Raw genomic sequence first — 22,844 nt, 5'->3', positions numbered from 1 at the left:
ACAATCATGCATTTTGTGCAAATTAATGACATTTGATTTAATTGTGCTTTCTGCCTAATACTCTGTTACGCTGTTTTTCTAATGATCACGATCAGATGATTAATCAATAACCGTGATCAGACTATTGTAGTTTAATAGTATATTCAATATACTATTACAGTATTTAATATTGTAAGTTCATTTATTTTATAATTATTATGAACATTTTTTTAAGCATAGGTTTTAGTTATGCACTTCTGTCATTTTAATTGAAAACACTTTCATTAATGTTTACTGAATTAAAGATATCAGTGTAATTAAGTTGAAGTTAGATAATTTAACTTCTTCAACTTATTATTCACATTTTTTTTAAATAATTGTCTACATAATGTAACAATTAAAGAGCCCCTATTATGAAAATGACCTTCCATGCAGTGTGCAACACAGCTCTGAGTGAATGGAAACTTCCAGCTGAGGTTTAAATTTGAAAGTGCATCGTTTAAAACTACTGATTCTACTGAGTCGAATGAATGATTCAATTTGTGTTCGGATCTTATGCCTGCCTGTATTGACGTCAATACGACACATTGCCAAAATCCGTGCCAGATCCGGTAAAGTGTGAACGCACCTTTCCCTTTATGCGATTGATCATGACGCGAAGATCACTATCGCTGAGACATGACCACAGTATAGCCAACCGTGTGCTGTGTTTGTTCCTGTCATTTTTCTCATGATTTATACTATAACCTACGCTGCAACGTGGGATTCGCCGGCTGTTTGCTATTAAAGGAAGAATCAACAGACTATTAATGTATGGGACTTTGTCAGTAACTGTTACACAGTTTATATGGACCAGTCTCTTCCTCCAGATCCTGTAAGTGTTTCTTCTTCCTACACAACCTGTAAGTGTGATTAAAATTGTTGCCTCATTTTCTGTAGTTTGCAAAATATGTATTTAATTGTGTGTTGCAACTTTAATTGCTCCACGCGGCTTGTAATAACTTACTATTATAGATCAGTGCTTGTTATGTGTCTCTCAGGTTAAATCTGTATGGGGCTATTCACATATCGCATCCAAAACCATGTTGAAAACGCGACGCGTGCTTCTTCCTTTACTGACTGAAATACAATTCTGAGTTCGCGATCCCTTGCCGTTTGTCTTTGCTGTGGCCGCCATCAGCTGTTCCTACACGCACGTCGCAGTCAATTTTCAAAATAGTTCAACTTTTGTCACTATGTGGATTAATACTGTATGTGTGTCATTGTTGTTACTTGGGGTTAGGGTTTAGAATAGAGCAATATGCTGGTGTTTAACTGCATTGCTTTATTGCACTTTTGGATTACACTCCTATATTATATTATATTATATTATATTATATTATATTATATTATATTATATTATATTATATTATATTATATTATATTATATTATATTATATTATATTATATATTTTCTAATAGAAACACCATAGAGACTCTTACCCTCCAAAAACTTTTGCATTATGTAATGATAATGGTGTGAAATATGGCCTGTATATATTTTCTTGGGAATCACCCAATTAGTTGAATCTGGTAATGTGCTGTTGAAAAATGCCAGGCTGTGTTTGTTCTCATGTCCCGATCTACTGATGGTCTCCTGTGTTTGTCTTCAGAAAAGGTCAAAGAAGGAGACAGTGATGAGAGTAACAGCGACAGCTCCCTCTCCATGTCCACCGCTCTCTCCTTCTCCATCGACACAGACAAATCTCTGCTCGCGTACACAGAGGAAGCTGCCAGAGCTCAAAATGAGGTACAGTTCACATCTCAGACCATGTAATATTTTCCTTAAGGGTCACACCATTCATTCTTAATGCCTAGTTTGCATCCTTGTTAGAGAACTGTTTAGTTTTGGTGTGTCTAATGTGAAATCACTGCACTGCAACCTAGAATTACCCCTAATTTAGAGCAACAATGGCTGATTGACAGTTTAGCAAAGTTGTGTTGATGGTGTTTTTTTAGGCTGAAGGCAAAATCGAACACTTGCAGTGCATGTAGCTTGTCTAGCTGTGGCTCATACTGTCAAGTCAAGATATTCACTCGTCATGGAGTGACTGAATGTCCTCAGATATAATACTGTTCAGAGACGATGGATGCTGGAAATATGACGCATACAACAGGATTTCCCTAACATTTTTGAACCACATAATGCATTCGTCAGTGCTGTAATCAAGTATATTGTAGTACCATTTATGGTGTTATATTTTTCAGTAATATTTGTATATTTCTTATTTCTTATTCTTATTTCTTTCAGTTTAGACTTTGTAATTTACTACTTAAACGTAATTAACTTGAATTAAATCTAGTTAAATTTAGTTTTTACACAGTTGAAGTAAAAATTATTTGCCTTCCTGTAAAAATTATCCTTTTTAAAATAATCCTTTTTCAAATATTTTATAATATAAGTGCTGTTTAACAGAGATTTCTAAGCGTATTGGCATAACTCATTTCTGATAAAAGATTTCTTTTGTAATATTCTGCTAATTATTTTGCAACGTACTAGTATTCATCTTAAAGTGCAATTTAAAGGCTTAACTAGGTTTATTAGGTAATTAACAGACCCAGACGAAATCAGTGCACACTAGAAATCCATATATGTCTGACGATTTTTAGTTATGTTTCTTCATTTACTTGTGCTAATGTGTGAGAAAATGAATTTATTCAGTTTTTAGGTTAATTTCAGTAATATTATCGACTAATATGCAAATGTTTATATGATTTGTTTACAATAAAGTGTGTAAAGTAATATTTATTTCTCTTTTAGAAGATGTATAATTCGAGAGACTTTCTTTGTTTACCAAACAAGTGGATCTAATTAGATTTGCATTGTAAATCATTAATAAAAGTTAAAAAGGTATTGTTTTTATTTCATGTTTTAAATTTTAGTTACTATACGAAATTCTGTGCAAAAGTAGCCAAAAATGTCAGCAGATTGTGTCTGGCACTGTTAATTAGACAAGTTATGCCGAGTTCAGACTGCATGATTTTAGCCCAGATTTGGACTCGCCGACAGGTTTTGAGATATCGCCGACAAACGCCTGAAATCAAAGGCAAATCGGTGCTCGTTCACGCGAGTAAAAATCACACAGTATGAACTATCAAAGACGCGATCTGAGAGAATCGCAGATGAGTCGCCAAAACCCGTGAGATATTTGGCATGCTAAATATCTGGAGCTGTCTGCGATTCAAAATCACACCATATAAAATGTGTTCTGAATGAAAATAACACCAGCGATTACCTACAGCCAATTATATAGCAGCATCCATTAGTATGGGTATCTGCAGGCCAGAGGTTGGGGGAGAAGTTAAAAGCGCTCATTTTCAGTTTATTTAGACCCAAGAAATTAAGGAAAAACTAGTGGAAATTTGGCAGGAGCACCCATGTCTGTTTTATGTGTCATCTAAGTAATGCACACAACCGGATCGAGAAAGTAAACAGTTGAGGAGGAATTGCTAATTCCTTTCAAACCCAGATGAGCAAAAAAAGTACATTTTCTTCCCCCCTAAAGGTTTCTTTCTCGTTATGTAGTTAATGACAATAGATAAACTACGTGACCCGGTGTTGTTTCCATGTCACTTCTCACGTGTGTTTGGTTGTGAGACGTAGTTTGGACAAAGTTGTCGGCTATTCTTCCTATTCTAAAGTCATGCAGTGTGAAACCTCCTGTTGCCTGTAGTCATACAGTATGAAAACATCTGTGACACGACTACCTTAAGAAATCATGCAGTCTGAACTTGGCATTAGGTTAAGCAAGTCAATAGACAACAGTGGTTTATGTAGCCAATTGAGATAATATAATTCACTTTAGCCAAACTAAAAGAAGTAAGACCTTCTCCAGAAGACAAATATAACAGGTAATACTGTAAAATAAATAAATAAATTCTTGCTCCGTTAAAAATCGTTTAGGAAATATTTGAAAAATAAATTAAATTTTACAGGATGGATAATAATTTTGTCTTAAACTGTATGTATCAAGGTTGTGAATTATGAAAAATAGTACAGACTAATAATAAAAATAATAGTTTATAATTCACTGCTCTGATTTTCCCTGGGCGACACGGTGGCTCAGTGGTTAACACTGTTGCCTCACAGCAAGAAGGTCCCTGGTTCGAGTTCCCACTGGGCCAATTGGCATTTCTGTGTTGAGTTTGCATGTCCTCCCTGTGTTGGCGTGGGTTTTCTCCGGGTGATCCGGTTTCCTCCACAGTCCAAAGACATGCTCTATAGGTAAAATGAATAAACTAAATTGGCCATAGTGTATGAGTGTGTATAGATGTTTCCCAGTGCTGAGTCTCAGCTGGAAGGGCATCCGCTGTGTAAAACATATGCTGGATAAGTTGGCGGTTCGTTCTGCTGTGGAGACCCATGATGAATAAAGGGACTAAGCCGAAGGTAAATGAATGAAAGATTTTTCCTGTATGTTGTCTTCATATGTAGGCCTCAACATTCGTCAGTACGCTCCAAGTACCATCACTCGCAGTATCATCACCAGACAAACCAGACAGCGACTCAGTCCTGGAACACATGCAGTCGAGGTACAGTCTCAGATCAGTTCTATTAAACACATCTTTTCATCAAGCAGAATCATCATCTGATAAATCTTCCACATCAGAACTGTTGCTGTATCCTAGCTAAGCATCCCATCCTCAGTGCTGACACTTCCAAGCACTTCTCCTTTATTGTGTTTTTGTTTTATTTTAAAATCCTATTTCTGTGCTTGTCGGCAATCACCTATATTTGAGTCTATTATCGCGTCACCCTCTTCATTCTATCCCATCATTCTGTAGTGTGTTATTTCACTTTCTTGCATGTGCACTACTATACACCCCACTGCTCACCCATCATGCTTTGCCACCACCTCTGCATCCCAATGCTTGTGTGTTTGTCCTTTGTAGTGATAAAGAGTGCGAGGAGCCAAATCAGTCACAGGAGACCCCATTTCATGAAAGTCCCGAGTGAGTATGTGCGTCCGGTGGAGTCTGGAGGTTACAAAAACGGCACCGTTTGAAATGCCAGTTTTTGGGTAACCTTAAATGGCAAATTGAGAAACTGATTATAAACACGTTAAAGCAATCACACAAAAAATGAAAATTCTGTCATCATTTAATCACTTTCTACTTGTTTTGGAGTTTCTTTCTTCTGTCGAACACTAAAGAAGATATTTTGAAAAATGTTGGAAGCCTGTAGCCATTGACTTGCACTGTAAAAGATTCTGTTACTTAACCGTTTCAGTATTTTGTAATTCACAAGAATTTTCTGATTATTTACCGTTGTGAATTGCATTATGGGATGTTGATCTCTGCTGTCGACTTTTGATGTTGAAAATTCAACTCTACAGTTTAATAAAGTGACTTGCTAACACTTTAGTTTAGGTCACAATTCATGGTATTAACAAACTATTAACTAACACTATTAGCTTAATAAACCACTAATTAGCTGTTTACTAATAGTTACTAAGGTAGTAGTTGGGTTTAGGTTTTGTGTAGGATTAGTGATGCAGAATAAGATCATACTTTATAACTGCTAATGAACAGTTAATATCTTAATAATGGGCAGGTAATAAACCAGTAGTTATTAACATAAATTGTGACCTAATCTAAAGTCTTACCAGTGACTTTTATTGACATTTTAGTAGTTTGAAGCTGTATAAGAAATACTATATAGAGACAATAACAGACAATGTACTGGCAGTTTATTATAAGATCTTTGACTATAATATACAACACCAACCAAGATAATATCTCATTTTTAAAATTATTTTAAAAATTAAAAAATAGTCATTTTTTCAAACATTCCAATGTTCAAAAGTTGTTTTAGGTCCCATAATGCATATGTCATATTTAATGCAATATGTCATATTTTCTTTCATACTATGATGTCAAAGGCTATCGGTTCACAACATTCTTCAAAATAACTTCTTTTGTGTTCAATAGAAAAAGAAAAGCTCACAATGGTTTGAAAACACTTGAAGGTGAGTAAATGGAGACACATTTTAATTTTTTTGGGTGAACTATCCCTTTAAGATAGTGGTTTGATGTTTAGGTGCCACAATTTATGATCATCTGTATGTTGGCATAGTGATGGTAACAATATCTTTTCATGTTTTAGGACTTCGGAGATCACAAAATCAGGGAGCCAAGGGAACCTCGATGGAGGAATCAGTGAAAAGGTCCATTTTTATCTCACTCGATACTTAAATTGAGAGTTTTATTCTAAAAAAGAATATTAGTTTTTACTTGGGATAGACAATATACTGACTGTGTACAGTATAATTTTGATGATTTAAGGGAGATTGAAACAGTTTCTGTTGTGCATTTTTCAAATGTTTGAAAAGTCACTCCATAAAAATAAAATAGCATTCTTCTGCAATAGGAGGGTTGAAGCCGTTTACCAGATCATTTTTGATAATCACTTGCAACTAAATGGCGTGTTTTGTTATCCACTGGCTTAAACTGTTACATGTCACTCAAGTTGAAGGCTATATAATATATCATTTTACTAAAGATTTCTCTGGCATTTTTTCTTCTGAAGTGTTTTATATTACATTAATTCATTGGAGGTTACTGAAATGTTTTTTTTCTCCGTTATTTTAGAGCAAAACATTTGATGAGTTCAACAAAATCACTACTCTGCCACCCAAATCCACAAGCTCTTCTGGTACTGCTGAAGATGACAGTTTTGGCACCAGGAAAATGAGATCATCCTTTGGACGGGGCTTTTTCAAGCTCAAGGGTGGCAAGAGGACTGCCAGCGCCCCAAATTTATGTAAGATTCTCTTTTAGATGAATACATTTATATTTGTTATATTTTATAAATTTTATAAATTTGATAAATTTTTGTTATAAATGTTATAAGTTTGTTATAATAGGTTTTTGGTGCTACTGTATGTTCATCTTCTGGCTTTAAAATGTGTATCACAAGATATGAGCTGCCAAAAAAAACTAAAACCTGAAGAAATACACACCTTTTTATTGCTGATGTTACAAAGGGATTTACACTGGTGTAAGTTCTTTGTAAATATGGTTCATAATCTATTGAATATCATGTAACATTTCAAAAAAGATGCACTGCTTCTGCTCAAAATCAGTATTTTAAAGGGACAGTTCATCCAAACATACCTTTGCTCACTGTTTATTCACTTTCAAGTGGTTTCAAATCTTTCTGTTGAAAACCAAAGAAGATAATTTGAAGAATGTTGGAATCCAGTAACCATTGACTTCCATATTAGGAAAGACAATTACCATAAGTCAGTGTTTCCCAACCCTGTTCCTGAAGGCACACCAAGAGTACACATTTTCAACCTCTCCCTAATCAAACACACCTGAATCAACTTATCAGAAGATTAGAAGAGACTCCAAAACCTGAAGTTAATGGGTCAAATAAGGGAGACATTGAAAATATGTACTGTTGGTGTGCCTCCAGGAACAGGGTTGGGAAACACTGCTATAAGTCAATGGTTTCTAACTTTCTTAAAAAATATCTTCTTTTATGTTCAACAGAATAAAGAAAGTTGTACCAGTTTGGAACAAGTGAAGGTTAAATAATTGTTGACAATTTTATTTTTGGGTGACCTGTCCCTTTAACCACATTCAAAGTCAAACAAGAGTGCTTGATGTAAAATATATTTTCGCTGTTTTATAGACACAGAGATGCATCCCTTTTATTAATTTTGAAAATGGGAATGATTATAATCACTGATTTATTGTAGAAGGACCCACAAAGCTTATTTCATCTTCATTCATACACGCTTGATTTAGAATAAAGATTTCAGAAAACTTTCTGAAAGTAATTTAGTTGGTTTATTTTAATCTCTCTTCTTTATAGCTAGAGATGATATTCAGTGAGGTGATTATGCGTTTTGAAGTCCTCTTGTCAAAATAATAGTCTAAATAAACATGTTTAAACACTGAGCTCATGTGGTAACCAATGTCAGCCCTTTGAGATGAAGATTATATAGGATCTGTTATTGTCTGACCACATTACCCAGTTCTCAAATATCCTGACCACTGTCTCACAGCTCTCGATGTTCTCCTTAAATCTAGGTTACTTTAATGTACATTAAGGCTTGATTCTGTGCCATTCGATTCTAGAGATGGTACTAATATTAGCAGTGTGCTGTAATGCTATTAAAAAAATCATGATTCCAATATTTATATATTATCTAATCTGGTCTGACAGTGATCCATCTTTCAAAATAATAATTATAATATTGGTGGATGGGATGCAGCAAGTCCAGAGATTGTAGTGTACAACATGATTTTGTAAAAGCATGATTTTGCTTTAATTGTGTGGTCTGACTAAAGAGTGGTCATAAACAGCTATTGATAGAATCTTCTCAATTCAGATGAGTAGAGGTAATAGGATGTGTGGAAACTGTACTCTAGGCTGGTTTGGCTATGGGACCCACTTCAGCCCATGGTCATTAGTCTTATACATAGTCACACATTCCACCACACTTAACTTAAAACACACATGAATTGAAGGAATAACTAATACTGATGATAAAGATTAAATAGCAATCCAAACTAGTTTTTGTTATATATAATATAATTATTATAATTATAATCTAATAATAATATATATACACACATACACACATATATATACACACATACATACACACATATATATATATATATATATATATATATATATATATATATATATATATATATATATATATATATATATATATATATATATATATATATATATATATATATACACATATATACATCAGCCTTGAACTCATTTTTTTGCGATTGCTTAAAATACTTTTTCAAAACACTACACACAATTCTTTACCTAGAGCACAAAAATCTAGAGTTTTGAAAAAAAAGTGACACCGTTTAAAAAAATGTGTAAACAGTTGGAAAAAAAACTGTAAATAAATATTATATAAAATATCATTTAAAAACATTTAACTTGTGCACTACGAAAACCCTCCACGGCTGACTTTTGAGTGGCAACCCACTAGTTGAGAAATGTAACAACAAGCAGATTACTTCCATTATGTTTACTTTTATATCCCCATGTGACTTTTTTCCAATCCTAAAATAAACCCAAATCCAGTAGTTTTTGAGTTCAGACAAGAAGTCATCTGTGATCTAGCCCTATGATGCTGACTCCAGTAGTTCAAGGAAGACACTGTCATTTTTGAGCTTTGTTTTCTTTGAACTTCCTGTTATTCATGACATTTTTACTGCTCTGGTCTCCAGCTAAACAACTGCCTTGTCTTTTTCTGACTTTCCATAATCTTCAGTTTATTTGATGCTTGACTGGCCGTGGTATTGCGGGAAGTGTAGTTTGCTGTGGCTACAACAGGAATTTCCTTACTGGTGTTTGTGTTTGTTTGCGCAGCTGAGACAGAGAGGGACGGCACTGACCATCTGGATCTGGCAGGCCTGCCGCAGAGGTCCGCTGACAGCGACAGCACACATACTCTGCCCATTTCACCAGAGGCCAAGAAGAAGTCCAAAGGAATCAAAGCACTCTTTGGAAAGTGAGTCTGAAACAGAGCTGCTATATTGGACGTGTTGAATATTTAATTTCCAGACATTGTCATTATTTTTTTATCTAGCACTATTAAAATAGTTCTTAAAGTTTCATAAAGTCATAATATAATATAATATAATATAATATAATATAATATAATATAATATAATATAATATAATATAATATAATATAATATCTATGTCTATAATAATATGTCATTCCTACTGGTAAATCTGCATTTCATGTTGAATACGAAAGTCAAAGCATGCTGAAATATTATTGAGAGCTGTTTATCTGTTAGGATAACTGACTGAATTTTCATCCGATATTTTTTCTATATTTTAATCTTATAATATTTTGTATTAGGACTATTGTTTCATTCAACCACTATTGTCAGTTCCGCACTGACACCTCAAAAGAAAGATCAACATTGATCTGCTTCATGATCTGACTGCAGTCTCTGTTCATCTCTTATTTTTTCTCTCTATAATTTAAGCCTTTACTGCATAATTGTAGCCAACAGTTTAATAATAGATTGATTGATTTAATATTTACAACCCTTGACAACTGAAATGAGGCTCTGTATGAAAAAGTCTTACCTCTCTGAATATATTTTTAAAATTAAAGCGCACCTTTTCACTTGTATGTCTTATTGCTCATCATCATAAATTAAAATAACAACGTATGATAGTTGAGCGGAATCCATGGGACTTTGGTCTGTTTAGAAACTTTGCCGTGTGAAAGTGAACCGCACCAAGAACAAAAATAGACATTGTAACAATTTTAATCCCTGTTTTCGAACAAAACAATTGATGTAACGGTGTGAAAGCACACTAAGTCAAGTCAAGTCGAGCTTTCATTCCGCTACATGTGTGGATGTACAGTGGAATGAAATGTGTCTCGCAGAACCATGGTGCTACATAAATAAACAAAGCAATAAATATGAACACAACACTGAACAAGAGCTATTTTAAACCTATACGAAACTAACATACCAGAGTGGTAATCTAACTATTCATATACTGTACATACTTAAACTATACACATAACCTAAGACAGACTATACAGTACTTTTACATAAGGACAAAATATTTTGTGCAAGATGTTGTGCAAAGGAGGTATTTAAGGATGATAAAAACAAGTAGTGCAACATGATTTGTGGAACTGAAGAGTTTTCTATTTCTAAGGCTCAAAAGAAGTCAGTCAACCACATTCAACCTGGATGATAACCTGTCAGAGAGTGAGTTTAAACGTGGTGGAGTCAGAGCTACTGCTGGACCCAGACTGGGATGGTCACGTGACCTGCAGAACACCAACAGGTCAGTCATGAAGGTCATCAAACCTTCTCATTATTATTAACAAACTAAAATCAGCATGCCACAAATACTGCTCTCAAAAATCAGTTTACTAAATTTGTTGTTTCAACACCAAGGCTTTCGAGTGCTCAGAAGAGTACACTTCATCAGCACGATCCATCACACCTGACAAAATGAAACAACTTATTACCTCAATTAACATGCTTAATTTATTCTTAACCTAATCTGTTGATTTTTGAGAGCAACACTAGCAGTGTGTTGATTTTTATTTATTGATAGTGAAGTGTTTCTTGCAATTTAACACATGCCTTTTTGGATGTGTGCACATTGTATTATCTTGAGTACTTCTGTTCCTCATTAGAAACCCATTATGTTGTTTTTTATTAAATATAGTCAGATTTCAGAAAGCTCTGTGTGTGTGTTCTTCATTATGTTTGTGTTGTGCAGTGATCTTGATGCCCCATTTGCACGCTGGTCCCGGGAGCAGGTGTGTGACTGGATGCAGGAGCAGGGATTGGGACTGTATGTGAGTTTGGCAAGGCAGTGGGTCTCCTCTGGGCAGACGCTCCTGCAGGCATCCCAACACGACTTGGAAAGAGTGAGAATATGAGAATCTTCTGGGACCTCATTTAAATTAGTGTGTTTTACTGTTTTAACTCTGCATTTTATAATAAAAAATATTCTCATCCACACTGGGGTTTCAACGGTACATGACCAAAAACACATATCAGATGATACAAGTAGCCAATGTCTACAAGTAGACAATTATAACCTAAATACAATGTAAATACTAATGGTATTTATTATAAACTTTACATGTCTAATATTAAATTGCATTGAGAGAAGAAAAAAGGGTAACACTTTATAATAACTACACACTATGAATCATTTACTAAGCATTAGCATCTAGTGAATTCGTTTTCTGTTGAGCATTAACTCTACATTAATAAACGTTAGTAAGCAGTTTAAAACTGCAGCTACAAATGCTGTATTCTTGACTTATAAGCACCTATATAATTTGCTTAATAATTTTATTTTCATACTTAATTAAGTAATGAAAAATAAATCATTAACTAAGTATTGCATTATTTACAAATCAGTTGTATTTAAGAGTAGTTGAGGGTTTTTATGATCATTTAGAATGAGTTAGTAAATGATTAATAAACTATTAAAATCAACATTTATATATCTTATTATTCAGGCATATACTAATAGTTAACTAATATGTTAATAAATGCTTTATTAACTCAACTTCATGCAATTTTGTGACCTAATCTAAACTGAGGACTATTTATGCTTTATAAATCCCTTATAAATGACAATTAAAGGCTCAGAATCAAATGAACAATAATCTTTGCAATCTTTTCTAAAAAATAAAATTACTGTAAAGTTTAAACATTGCCAAATAACAGGAGTGTCAAAATACGACATAAAACTGGATAAAACAACAACAACAATATAATAATTTAACAATATAATAAGATGCAATGTTTAAATTCTACAGTAATTAAATTCTTTGTTTAAGGTTGCAAAGATTTATTATTCTTATTTATTATTTTTCATTTGAAGTACAGTTTTATTTGTGTATCTTTAAATTAAAAGGAATGAATAATGTCATTTTTCCTGTTTAGAATTTAACTGAGCCTTTATTTGTCATTTATAAGGGATTTATAAAGCATAAATAGTCCTCACTTTAGATTAGGTCACAAAACTGGATGAAGTTGAGTTAATAAAGCATTTATTAACATACATAGTAACCCTTAATATATGCCTGAATAATAAGACATAATAATGTTGATTTCAATAGTTTAATAATCATTTACTAACCCATTCTGAATGATCCTAAAAACCCTCAACTACTTTTAAATACAAATGGTTTGTAAATAATGCAATACTTAGTTTAGTAATGAAAAATAAATCATTAACAAAGTATGAAAGTACAAGTATTAAGCACATTATAAATATATTTGTAAGTCAAGAATACAGCATTTGTAGCTGCAGTTTTAAACTGCTAACTAATGCTTATTAATGTAGAGTTAATGCTTAACAGATAATGAATTAACTATTTGCTAATGCTTAATAAATGATTTATAGTGTGTAGTTATTATAAAGTGTTACTGAAAAAAGTTATTTAATTTGGAAGCAATTAAAAAATGTTATGTATTAAAAATGTAATGCTGAATTGAACAATATAAATATTATAAAATATGTATAAACAATTAATAACTTAAACTCAAATTGTAAAGCTGTTACTTGTAAACAACATGGGTCTGGTATGTATACTAGGTATTTATATGACTAGTCGAATTTAATCTCCACTTTCCTTCCTAATCTGCAACTGCCTCTCTGGCTATACCACTAACCGTGCCCTCTCTCTCTCTCTCTCTCTCTCTCTCTCTCTCTCTCTCTCTCTCTCTCTCTCTCTCTCTCTCTCTCTCTCTCTCTCTCTCTCTCTCCCTCTCCCTCTCCCTCTCTCTCTCTCTCTCTCTCTCTCTCTCTTCCTCTCTCTCTCTCTCTCTCTCTCTCTCTCTCTCTCTCTATAAATACTTTTTGTTGAAGCAAGGCTTTGCGCTTATGTTCCAGTCTCCAAATAAAAAAAAAACATCAGGGTTGGTCTGCAAAGTCTGTACAATTGACCATTTATATTGTGCAGTGTACCATTTTCAATGCATGGTATGTTTATTTAACATAAGTTAGCAAATGTATTATGTATTGTGTGCATGTCAGATTCTAAGGCACAATCCAGATTGTTATAGGTGAACTTTTTTTTTGTGCACTCATAAAAACAAAACATTGTGGCACCTGTGTTATGTTCTCCATTTTTGAGATCCAAAAACTTATAGTGTGGGTGGTATGCATAACAAAAACACACTCTTAAAAACACAGCCTGATTCGTATTTAAAACAGGTAATAATCAGAATCCTCTGAATCTCATGGTCAGGGACTGTTCTTTTTTCTGTGTGCAGGAGCTGGGAATTAAACACCCACTACACAGGAAGAAACTCCAGCTGGCCCTGCAGGCTCTGGGCTCAGAGGAAGACGATAACAAGGGCAAACTAGACTACCACTGGGTGACAAGTAGGCAATGGTTACTTTTAAAAAGTATCATATGATAGAGCAATTGTTTAATTAAGCAAAAATGTCATATTGAGTAATTTTCATGATTGATTCATCACGTCCTGAAGTATATTTGTGTTGTAACTCCATTATTTCTATTCTAGGGTGGCTTGATGACATCGGCCTCCCGCAGTACAAGACTCAGTTTGATGAGGGACGTGTGGATGGACGGATGCTTCACTATATGACTGTGGTTAGTCTCTTTTTTCAGTCATTTTACATTTCACAGGGTTTTTAATCACTGTATGAGGAGTTACATTAGCTATTAACATACATTACATTTGGAAACAAATCATGTTTTTCTAAAAGCCTCATATGCTCACCAATATCTGATCAAAAATACAGTAAAGACATGAATGACAGTAAAGATGGTGATATTGAGAAATATCTTTGACAGTTTAAATGAACTGTTTTAATACATTTTAAAAGGAAATTTAATTTTGTGATGTCAATGCTAAATATTTTAGTGCCATATTTAATTCATAGTGTCGTATGCTTTAGTGTCATATTTAATAGATAATCATCAGTGTTTTTGTTAAAATAAAATAAATTGCCATTTATTTAGGATTCCTTCATGAATATTAAGTTTAAAAGTGTTTATTTGGAATATGTATGTTTTTGTTACTTTATTTTGTGTCTCTCTGTTAAGATTTTTAGGAGCTCTTGTGCTTCTAACGGTTAAAATATATAGATTTTAATATTTTTTTCCTGAAATAAGTTACACCTTTTTGCTACCTCTTGGCTGACTGGAATAAAAAGCTGTGAAACATTCCTGTTATCTGTTGTACATTAAATTGCAACATAACGTAAGTTCAGATGTATTTGAGCAGTGTATTTTTTTTTTAATCTGATTGTATTATTGTACCATTTCCTGTGCTGTGATTAGGTCATTTGCACCAGTGTGCATAAATGTAAGTCTCAGACCCCCCCAAAAAAAAATGGCAGACCTCAATATATACACTATCTGACAAAAGTCTTGTCACCTATTCAAGTTTTAGGAACAACAAATAATAACTTGACTTCTAGTTGATCATTTGGTAGTAGAAGTGGCTTATATGAAAGTTAAAGGCCTCTAGATTACTCTTAATTTACCAAAATAAAATATGATCATGCCTTGATTTTTTTTTTTTTTTTTTTTTTTTTTTAATTTAATTAGGACAGTAAGGTCTGACGTTGCTTTGACAAAAGTCTTGTCATTTAACAGAAATAATGTACAGTATAGAATATAAAGTCATGATGCAGTGAAAAAAGAATTAATATTGTGTATGACTCCCATGAGTTTGGAGGACTGCATCCATACATCTCTGCAATGACTCAAATGACTTAATAATAAAGTCATCTGGAACGGCAAAGAAAGCGTTCTTGCAGGACTCCCAGAGTTCATCAAGATTCTTTGGATTCATCTTCAATGCCTCCTCCTTCATCTTTCCCCAGACATGCTCAATAATGTTAATGTCTGGTGACTGGGCTCACCAATCCTGAAGCACCTTGACCTACTTTGCTTTCAGGAACTTTGATGTGGAGGCTGAAGTATGAGAAGGAGCGCCATCCTGCTGAGGAATTTGCCCTCTCCTGTGGTTTGTAATGTAATGGGCAGCACAAATGTCTTTATACCTCAGGCTGTTGATGTTGCCATCCACTCTGCAGATCTCTTGCACGCCCCATATTAAATGTAACCCCAAACCATGATTTTCCTTCAAACTTGACTTGATTTCTGTGAGAGTTTAAGGTCCATGCGGGTTCCAATAGGTCTTCTGCATTATTTGTGATGATTGCGATGCAGTTCAACAGATGATTCATCAATAAAATCTACCTTCTGCCACTTTTCCAATTGATCATCTAGAAGTCAAGTTATTATTTGTTGCTCTTACAACTGGGATCGACAACAAGACTTTTGTCAGGTTGTGTAGTGTAATAAGAAACGGACATTGTTCAGTTGATTGAGTAGCATCTTCTCCCACTTGTATTGATCAGGATGACCTGTTATCTCTGAAAGTGGGCAGCGTTCTTCATCACCTTAGTATTAAAAGAGCCATCCAGGTGCTCCGGCTTAACAACTACGACCCAAACTGCCTGCGGCGAAGACCCTCAGACGAGGTAAGAAGAGGCCAGCACTGATCTCTGTTTTCCTGCTGTTTTGTTATATATACTAGCAACCCTCATGCTCATCACCATTTCAGAACAACATCAGTCCTGCTGAGATCTCTCAATGGACAAACCACCGCGTGATGGAGTGGCTGCGGTCTGTTGATCTGGCTGAATACGCACCCAACCTGAGAGGCAGCGGAGTACACGGAGGACTGATGGTAAAAAAACAAACTTTGCAGTAGTTTAGTTTATTGGCTGGAATATTAAGTATTTGTACTGGTAGTCAATACAGTTGAACATGAACTTGTCTTTGCTGATATACTCAAAGCAGTTATTTTTCCTTTTTCACCTTAGGCCTTAAAAGAAGTTTATAGTGTGTTTGCTGAGCTACTTAGTGAATATCTGCTCACTCTTAGGAAGAGTCTGTAAATATGTAATGTGCATTTATATAGCACATGTATTGTGCATGGCCATACATCCAAAGCACTTTACAGTCATACAAAGGAGGTCTCTCCTCATCACCATCAGTGTGGGGTGCTATTTTATGTGCTTTTGTATGTGCTAAATATGTGTCAACAGTATGTATTGACAACCATCAATACATCTATCGTTCTATCTAGATTTTGTTAGCTTGCAGACGCTTTTTGTAAATTCAGGTTAAATATCATATGGCTAATTTCACTGGTTATAAAACAAAGTATACTGTACATACCACAAATAGTTATTCATATATGTAAATATAAACTATTTTAAAGCTAGAACAAGGCGATGGAGCTTTTAAACAGCCAGAGTCAACTTTTTAGAAAATAAAAAAGTTAAATATATGTTTTCAATATCATCACACCAGTTTTGCCTTCTCTTGATGTTGGAGCCTTTATAAACCCTTACAAAAAATTACTGCAGTTTTAGTTAACTTCTGTAAAGTGCAGTTTTTTGGACATGAAAAAATTGCATTATTTAATTATATTGTAGTATTACTGCAAGACAACTGAGGTACTACAATACAACCAAGTGCAGTACATCTAGTGCAATACTACTGAAGTACAACAACAGCAGGGATTCTCAACCAGTGGGCCTCAGCGATCCTGCAGGTGGACCGTGAGAACTTAAATATTCTACTATAATTATTTGATTTATTATTAAACAATGTCATATTACAATGATCAAAGTAATGGCATTTTCTGTGATTGATTACTTCTGACTATGTGCAAAAACAGTCTCACTGTTAAGTACAGACATAACTGTGGCTTAAACTTCTAACCGCTGCACGCCAACTAGGACTACATTCTCAGTTGAATAAAGCAACCCATCACTCAAATGTAAAGGTACGATGATTAGAGTTATAATAACCAGCCTCCATGTGCTTCACGCCTGCGACTCGTACTGCATCAGTTAATTCAAAAACTATCAATAAGACAAAACATTAAATAAGACACTTGTTCATTTATTGAAGAAAATGCCCCAAAACTTTGCAATTGTAAAGAATAACTGAAGTAAAGAATTCAGGAGCTTTGAATCTGTGTGTGTTTTTGTAAAAAAAATTAAATGTATATTATTATGGTGTAGAAAAGTTTGAGAAAAATAGTTGAAGGGAAAAGAAACTCCACACACAAACGCCAACTGACCCAGCCGAGACTTGAACCAGTGACCTGCTTGCTGTGAGGTGAACGTGCTACCCACTGCACTACCGTGCAGCTTATATTATGTTATATTATATTATATTATATTATATTATATTATATTATATTATATTATATTATATTATATTATATTATATTATATATTATTATATATTATATATTATATTTTGTTATGTTATGTTATATTATATTATATTATATTATATTATATTATATTATATTATATTATATTATATTATATTATATTATCCTTGTATATAGGCTACTGCTGTTGTACTGCAGCTATACTGCAGTTTTACTTCAGTTTACTACCTTTATTTTTTGTAAGAAAGGCACTCACCTCAGGCTGCTATAGTCAAATCAAATAAACAACGATAGGATGAACTATGCTGATCAAACTACATCTGCAGAGAGGTTTACGCAGCTCTTGCTTTTTTTTTGTCAGTCGAATTAGAAGTGCACAATAAATTGTTTGAGCTTGTTTACTTTTACTTTTGACTTTCACTTCCAAAAGTAGCCTAAACACATTAAATTTAATGGATTTACAGCTGTTTTGAAAGCTGTTTTATTCGTCATCCACAATAACATATGACCTCAAGAAGCAACAACTTCACTTGCTTTTAAATGGAAGTCCAACTGACAGAACAAAATGCAGATAGCAAAGAAATTATATTCAAATACAAGATTGTATAACCATGACTAAAAGACCATTCAAACAGACACCTACTCTCTACTTTCTGACCCAACACATGATCATCATGAGACATGCTGTGAGAAAGTGCACCATAACAAAGTATGCACAGTTAATTGCATTTCAAAACACACTGATTATGATCATAAATCATAGCTCTCATTCACATCCTTTCCACCAATTTAGCGTCCCACTCACTAGACCATGAAACAAGGGATCATTTATTAAAATGTACATGTGCGCAACACTGAGTTAAACACCGTCAAAGTAAGAAGGAAATTTTTGATGTAAGCATTCATACTAGTCTTGGCTCACCACTTGTAATCACACACTGTAACTGAACACACATTGTTTTTTTAAAGATTTATTTCTAGCCTATTTTGCCTTTATTTTGATTGAACAGTAGCTGGGAAAGAGGTGAAGTTAGAGGGGAGATCCATGAGCCAGGGTTTGAAATGGGGTGCTACATGTTGGCATTACATTAACACATGTTATTGCCATTTGGAAACAAGATTGATAAGATTGATTTGATTAATAAGAATTGCAAGTTTTTTTCTTGTCAAAAGTTCTCAATATATTGACTTATCGTGCCAAACATGGACACAAACCTCGGCTGATTTAATGCATGTTGGAGCCATGTTTGTATATTTTTGAGTGCCTTGGGCTAATGAGTTTATTTATAACATTTAAAGCTGTTTTAGTTTACAATACCAGCATCAAAGATTATATTCTGACATTTACTTTCTTAGCATCAAACTAGGGCTGCACAATAAATTATTTCAGCATAGATATCACAATATGAGCATTCACAATAGTTACCTCGCAGTGTCTTTAATTTTGATTTGGGATTTATAATTGATCAGCAATGATTAATTTTTTTATTTACTGTACCTAAATATCTGACTGTTTGATTCTCCAGAAAAAAACATAAAGCACTGCTTATTTCATTTTTATCTTGCTCTGTCTTATTTATTTATGCTTGCAATTTGTTTGATTCACACCTACAACATTATTCCAATCAGTCTAAATTAGTGATTTCATTCCAAATGGAGCAAGTCATCTGCTGAAATCGGTCATATCGCAGTATTCATTCATTCATTCATTCATTTTATTTTCGGCTTAGTCCCTTTATTAATCTGGGGTCACCACCGCCAATTTATCCAGCATATGTTTTACGCAGCGGATGCCCTTCCAGCTTTAACCCATCACTGGAAAACATCCATACACACTCATTCACACACACATAAACTCATACACAGTCAATTTTAGCATACACTATTCACCTGTACCACAAGTCTTTGTTGATCGGAGCACCTGGAGGAAACCCACGCAAACACGGGGAGAACATGCAAACTCCACAAAGAAATGCCAACTGACCCAGCCGAGACTCGAACCAGCAACCTTCTTGTTGTGAGGCGAATGTGCTCCCCACTGAGCTACCGCGTCTCCCCATATTGCACTATAAATCTCCGAAAAATAAAATATCGCAAAGTCAGATTGTGCAGCCCTACATCAAACTACACCATATAAACAACATTAAAGGTCTCGTGAAGTGCTTTAAAATGTGCATTTTTATTCAATGTTTGACATAATCTCAACCAAACATGAAGAGATGCTGGAACAGAGTGAAGCCTCCCCCCTTTAAAAAAACAGCCAATAGCATTTTGTTTTATCACCAAAATTGCCAGTGAATTTATTTGAGATCCATTGTACCAAATGTGAAGCATCTTAAAGGGGGCGGGACATGTTAGATGCTAGAGAGCAATTGATTGGTCACGATTTGATGAGAAACTGAAGTATGAGGTGACTTGAAAATAAGTGTTGATCCATTTAGGCGGAAGTGACAAACTGCCAGCTTTGTATGTTTATATCAGGTTTATATCTTTTAAATGTGGTTTATTTTTTTGCACACTAGCTTATAGATATTTTTAAAACTAACAATACTAAAATCTAAAAAACTTTATTTTAATTTTTATTGCACCTTTTAAGAATGAAAGTTTTTGTCCTTTGAACATGTTTATGCCTATTTGCATCATTATGCTGTTGTATGATCATATAATCAGTGGTATTATATGGTTTTAAAATGACAATGACATCACTTATTGCAATGGTTTCCTTGACTATATCACATGACCAAAATGCATCACCATGTTGTCTATAGGTGTTGGAGCCTCGCTTTAATGTGGAGACGATGGCTCTGCTGCTGAATATTCCCCCCAATAAGACTCTGCTGCGGAGGCATCTGGCCACCCACTTTAACCTGCTGGTGGGTTCCGAGGCCCAGCAGCTCAAACAGGAATGTTTGGAGAATCCAGATTACACTTTACTCACTGCCACGGCTAAAGTCAAGGTATGATTGCAACATTTTTCATTCGTCTGATGATTCCTTTAGTTTGAATTTTAAACAATTACAGTTGAAGTCAGAATTATTAGCCCTCCTGAATTATTAGCCCCCTTGTATATTTTTCCCCCAATTTCTGTTTAACGGAAAGAAGATTTTCTCAACACATTTCTAAACATAATAGTTTAATATCTGATTTATTTGATCTTTGCCATGATGACAGTACATAGTAATTAAAAACTTATTCAATAATCAAAAACTCCCTTTATTCTACCCGAAATAAAACAAATAAGACTTTCTCTAGACTAAAAAATATTATCAGACATACTGTGAAAAATTCCTTGCTCTGTTAAACATCATTTGGGAAATATTTGAAAAAGAAAAAAATTCACAGGAGGGCTAATAATTTTGATTGCACATGATTTTTGTCCATTTTTAGCCACACAAGCTGGCATTTGTGGGGTTTGGGAGAAAAAAGAAGCAGGAGGACAATGAAGAGTATGTGTGTCCCATGGATGTGGAGATGCCCAAAGGACGCAGCTTCCAGAAGGGTTACAGAGGCATGGAGCTCCAGATCTATGATGATGACCTTGATCGACTGGATCAGGTAAAGGTCGAGGCTTTTTGGTGCATGATGGATTCAGAGTGCAAGTGTGAATAGCTGTGACTGTTGACATTGATCAATCTTGCTTTCTGGTGGTCAGCTGAAACATTTGGACTTTTCAGAGAGTTTTATATTAGTTAATTGGTTAGTCATTAACATTTAATACTGCAAAATACATGTGCAATATTCACAGAATAATGTGTCATTTTAAGTATATTTAAAATGTTTTAATATTACAAAATATAAACTATTGGTCAGTCTATTAAATTTATTGTGAAAATGTTGTAATATTTTCATTGATTAATTTATTTTCCTTCAGCTTAGTTCCTTTATTTATCAGGGGTCGTATTTTACACAGCAGACTTCCAGCTGCAAACTGAACTGAACTTAAACACTAAAAACTGAACTACACTGTTCCAATTTACTATGACCTTATATGTGAAGCTGCTTTGACACAATCTACATTGTAAAAGCGCTATACAAATAAAGGTGAATTGAATTGAATTGAATTGCAACCAAGTACTGGGAAACTTCCATACACAGTCATTCACACACATACACTACGGACAATTTAGTTTATTCACTTCACCTATAGCACATGTCTTTGGGCTGTGGGGGAAACCGGAGCACCTGGAGGAAACCCACGCGCACACGGGGAGAACTTGCAAACTCTACACAGAAATGCCAACTGACCCAGCCGAGGCTCGAACCAGCAACCTTCTTGTTGTGAGGTGACAGTGCTAACCACTGAGCCAACGTGTCGCCCCGTTGTAATATTTTATTTATTTGTATTTTGTATCAGATTCATTTAAGAAATCAATCATTTCCAAAACTATTAACATAAAATATTGTAATAATAAGAGAGTTTAAAGAATGTCTGCACTGTATTGCAGTGGTCATACGCTCATGGAAAACCTGGAAAAGTCATGGAGTTTTGACATGGTATTTTCCAGACTTGGAAAAGTTTTGGAAAAACCGAAAAACCCACAAGGTTTTGGAGAAGTCATGGAAATTACATTTACATTTAGTCATTTAGCAGACGTTTTTGTCCAAAGCGACGTAAGCTGTGGTCACACTTGAGCTTGTACTTGTGAAATTCTGTCGTATGGCACTGTGTAAAGGGGTGGTATTAAACAATATGATTAGACGTTAATAAAAGTCAGCAGTTGCTCCATATTTTAAATTTCTTATTTTAAATGATCTTCTTTTGGTCTAACGCAATCCCGTGATGCAATTTCGCAGGTAAGAATTCACCAAGCTTGAACTTTCAAATGCATTGAAATGCGAAACTTGACGCACATACTTGCGTTTCTGGTCTGCCGCATTCGCATGCCTATATTTGAAGTCTATGGAGCGAAAAGTGCAGTGTGATTGCGTCTTTACAATAGAAGCAGTTTTACCTACTATAACTAGTTTAACAAACTATTAACATTATCTAAAATTAGTTTGTCAAATATCTGTATACTGGATGAAGGTTAGATGTGTTTACTTCTTTTCTTTGCCAAAAACATGGTCTCACATCATTAGTGCTGTGT

The 22,844-nt window shown here is 34.4% G+C and overlaps 1 protein-coding gene across 7 annotated transcripts in view; it reads left to right on the top strand.

Moving 5' to 3' along the window:
• ppfibp1b (PPFIA binding protein 1b) overlaps nt 1–22,844 on the top strand; it is a 71,548-nt gene that overhangs the window by 47,013 nt on the left and 1,691 nt on the right. For 5 of the 7 annotated variants that reach the window (XM_056478088.1, XM_056478090.1, XM_056478089.1 and 2 more), the window contains 14 exons: nt 1,632–1,768; nt 4,454–4,551; nt 4,912–4,971; nt 6,125–6,185; nt 6,610–6,781; nt 9,377–9,518; nt 10,700–10,831; nt 11,276–11,426; nt 13,795–13,906; nt 14,050–14,138; nt 15,920–16,042; nt 16,126–16,251; nt 20,526–20,714; nt 21,145–21,312. In XM_056478088.1, coding sequence (XP_056334063.1) covers nt 1,632–1,768; nt 4,454–4,551; nt 4,912–4,971; nt 6,125–6,185; nt 6,610–6,781; nt 9,377–9,518; nt 10,700–10,831; nt 11,276–11,426; nt 13,795–13,906; nt 14,050–14,138; nt 15,920–16,042; nt 16,126–16,251; nt 20,526–20,714; nt 21,145–21,312 — 1,760 coding nt within the window. The remainder of the gene's footprint in view (nt 1–1,631; nt 1,769–4,453; nt 4,552–4,911; nt 4,972–6,124; nt 6,186–6,609; nt 6,782–9,376; nt 9,519–10,699; nt 10,832–11,275; nt 11,427–13,794; nt 13,907–14,049; nt 14,139–15,919; nt 16,043–16,125; nt 16,252–20,525; nt 20,715–21,144; nt 21,313–22,844) is intronic. The other 2 variants (XM_056478086.1, XM_056478085.1) reach the window with 2 other exon arrangements.

This window comes from Danio aesculapii, chromosome 18, assembly GCF_903798145.1.
Source record: "Danio aesculapii chromosome 18, fDanAes4.1, whole genome shotgun sequence".
NCBI lineage: Eukaryota > Metazoa > Chordata > Actinopteri > Cypriniformes > Danionidae > Danio > Danio aesculapii.
The sequence above is the reverse complement of the archived record's forward strand: the minus strand, read 5'-3'. Positions and strand labels throughout refer to the sequence as shown.